General features: G+C 53.6%; 1 protein-coding gene across 1 annotated transcript; it reads right to left on the minus strand.

Moving 5' to 3' along the window:
• Window positions 1-281: 281 nt before the first annotated feature.
• On the minus strand, window positions 282-2,121 carry LOC104911020 (serum amyloid A protein-like). The gene is made up of 4 exons (XM_010711074.2): window positions 2,011-2,121; window positions 1,570-1,699; window positions 703-841; window positions 282-490 (listed from the first exon to the last, which is right to left on the minus strand). Exons 2-4 carry the CDS (start codon window positions 1,670-1,672, stop codon window positions 349-351), a joined length of 384 nt encoding a protein of 127 aa, XP_010709376.1. The 5' UTR covers window positions 1,673-1,699; window positions 2,011-2,121; the 3' UTR covers window positions 282-348.
• Between the last annotated feature and the right edge of the window lie 1,388 nt (window positions 2,122-3,509).

Raw genomic sequence — 3,509 nt, forward strand, 5'->3', positions numbered from 1 at the left:
CGATGAGGCGCGTGAGGATGCTGAAGAGCCAATGCTTGCTGTACACCGTGCTGCCCACCGCGTCGCCCTCCTCCTCCGCCTCGCTGGAGGGCGGCGATGGGTTGCGATCCATGGCGCCGGGCCCCACCGCCTCACCGGCACCAACGAGACGGCGGCCAGAGCGGCACCTGCGCTCACGGCGTGCCCACAGCGCCCCCTGCCGGCCGGGGCTCCGAGTCCACCTCGCCACCCCCTTCTCCCGGAGAAGACGCTCGAACGCAAATAAAGCAGATGACAGCGAGTCCTGGAAACGCAGTAGTTTCTTTATTGGACTGCACAAGGGAGGGGGAACAGGGGAACGGAGCAAGTTCAATATTTGCTGGGAAGGCCTGCGGGCCGGTAGCGGTTGGGATCGCCGCCGCTTCTGCCCCACTGGTTGGCCTCTTGGTCGAGCCGGGTGTCCTCCGCGCCTCTGCCGCTCACACCGCTCTGCCAGCCCTCCCGGGCATCGCTGCAAGGACAGCACGCCTGAACCACCGGCACCCCGCCGGCACCCCGCTGCGAGCCGCCGTCCTGCCCCGTGCCGGCGCCCTCCCGCCCGTAACGCCATTCCCTCCATTCCCCTTCTGGATGCAGAGCTTCGTATGTACCGAGAAGGATTTCGCTCCGACTGGAACGCCTGGGTCCCTACTAACTCCCTGTTAACGAGATGGCTGCCGTTACCTGATCACTTTGGCTGCCCAAGCACCACCGGGGCCTCTCCGGGCAGCATCGTAATTGCCACGAGCGTGGAAATACTTGTCAGCACCAATGTAGTTTGCCTCACGCATGTCCCGGTATGCTCTCCACATATCCCGTGCACCTGGAGAGAGAAGAGCGAGGTGACATCAATTTTGATGTCCCATTCCAGCAGCAGCTGAGCACTATTTCAGCCAAAAGTCCATGGCTGCTGCTGGACCAGAAAGCCCCACTTGTCCCCAGGGCTCCCCGTGTGTTCTGAAGACTCCACAGAGAAAGCTCTCTAGTCAACCTCTGCTAAAGGAGGGAAGGTTAGCAAAGCAGAAGAAAAGGGGCTCCTTGAGGAGAACTTTGGAGCCATGGAGGCTTTGCTTGTCTCTGATGCTTCAATGGCTGGAAGAGTTCTGTCTCAAAGCAAGCTGGCAGTGACACTTGAGATCCATAGAGTGCATTAGAGAAGGTACCAGCTTCATTCTGAGACTTTAGCAGTAGAGGGCTTGTGCACCCAGTTTGTCCACAAAAAGCACTCCATGAGCACGTGCCTATTCCTGTAATCCCTGTGCCTTGTTTGGCTGCAGGGGTGCCCCCGAGCTTGAGCCCAGGCATGCCATATTCTTTGTGCTGTGCTTGGAGAGATCCAAGGAACACAGAGGCACTTGTCCAAATGGGCCTTTCAGTGGGAGATGCCAACTGAAAGGGCCTATGGAGGCTGATCAAGGTCCTCTCCCAAAAGCAGAGACCAACAGAGTCCCTAATGTGGAGCTGCAGACCTCCTTGACTGGAGGACTGCACGTAGCTTATGCTTAGGGATTGGGTCCTGAGAGAAAGACCAGTGGTGATGGAACGACTTACCTCCAGCTGCATCCCTGACAAACTTGAAACCACTGGAGAATGGGTTGTCAGCACTTGCATATAGAACAATGGAGAGCAACACGAAGCAGATACAGAGCCTCATGGTTCCCTTCCCAAGCCTGACACAGAGCTGTAAGAAAATAAGAGAGATTAGCAGTTCTAGAGCACCTCTTAGAGATTTCTGACCTAACATTCATCACATCCACAGCTGAGCCCAGGCAGCTGCGGGAGCATTCATGCAGCCATCCCAGAGCCTGCCCAAGAGCTCAGCATGGGACTCCTTGACAAAGGCAGACACACAGGAGAAATTTACATTTTAGCAGCAAAATTCCCTGCTGCTCCTTCCATGAGAACAGAGAAGTCCCACATGCTAAAACATCAGTTCTGTTCCCAAATACAAAAAACAGTGCATGCATCACATAAAGTCAGAGTATCACTCACCACTGCAGAAAGGCAAAGCCAGGAGGCCAGGTGGAAGTGAAGCCTGTCTTGTGTGCTTTCAGAAAGGGTATTTATAAGGGAGTTAAAGCCCAGAAAAGAGGAAATTGAAAAGGATACCTAGGGCTGGGAATTTCCCAGTACTAGCCCACTTTCAACACAGAATTGCAATAAGCCTGCCCTTGTCCTGTCTAAAAGTTCATGAATCTGTTACACAATTTTTTTGTAAAGTATACAGTATTTTGTTTTCCACAGGAAATTTGCTTCTCATAGCAAGCAGATTGAGAAACTTCCACAAAGACTGAAGTGTTTGAAATGTTATGGCTGACTTCAGTTTTTTGACTCTTGTGCTAGAATGAGCTCAGAGGAGAAGCTGATCATCTGCCTTCATCTTGAAGTACAAGATTGGGTCTGTGCCTTTGCACAAGCATAAAAGCTTGGTTTGTATGGCCAGGTTTTGGTATTAGGGGGCTGAAGGGATGGCTTCTGTGAGCAGCTGCCCCATGTCAGATCAAAGCCAGCTCCCACTGCTTCAAAAGGAACTTGCTGCTGGGCAAAGCTGAACCATGAGTAACACTGAGCACGCCTCTGGGAGAGCAGATTGAAGGAAGGGAAAAAAAGCTGCACAAAATCAACTGACAGAGGAGAGTGAGAAATGTGAGAGGAGCAGCCCTGCAGCCACCAGAGTCAGGGCAGGAGGAGGACAAAAGGTGCAGGACAGATCAAAATTTCCCTGCAGCCCTGGAGCGGCCTGCAGTGGAGCAGGCTGTCCTCCTGCAGCCCATGGAGAGACCCTGCAGGAGCAGCAGTGTGTGAAAAGGAGCCCACGGTGGGACAGGAGAGCTGGGGTAACTGCTGCCTTGGGGGACCCATGCCCCATGGTACTGAGCCATTTTGGAGCAATGCTTGAAGAGCTGCAGCCTGTGGGAGGCCCACGCAGGATCAGTTTGGGAAGGATGGCATCCTGTGGGAGGGACCCCATGTTGGAGGAGCGGCAAAGAGCAACCATGGAGGAGCAGGAAAGTGCTATGGATCATTCACAGCCCCTGTTTCCCTGTGCAGATCGGGGGAGGTAGGTAGGAAAGGATCGGAGGGAGGAAGGTGATTTTCATTTGCTTTTTAGTTCTCACTGCTCTAGTTTGCTAGCAATAGGCAATAAATTACATTAGTCTCCCCTACACTGAGTCTGTTTTCCCTGTGACAGTGGCTGCTGAGTGAGCTCCCTGTCCTTACTTCAATCCAGGAGCTTTTTTCACAGTTTCTTCTGTCTTCTGTCTCCCACGACATCCTTATAACAAAGCTGAGGAAGTATGGGATAGACAGTGGACAGTGAGGTGGGTTGAGAACTGGCTGACTGGCAGAGCGCAGAGGGTCATCGTTGGTGGTGCAGAGTCTGGCTGGAGACCTGTAACCAGTGGTGTCCCCCAGGGGTCTGTGCTGGGTCCGGTCTTGTTCAACATCTTCATCAATGACCTTGATGAGGGGATAGAGGCCACCCTCAG

Source organism: Meleagris gallopavo, chromosome 5, assembly GCF_000146605.3.
Source record: "Meleagris gallopavo isolate NT-WF06-2002-E0010 breed Aviagen turkey brand Nicholas breeding stock chromosome 5, Turkey_5.1, whole genome shotgun sequence".
NCBI classification, from domain to species: domain Eukaryota; kingdom Metazoa; phylum Chordata; class Aves; order Galliformes; family Phasianidae; genus Meleagris; species Meleagris gallopavo.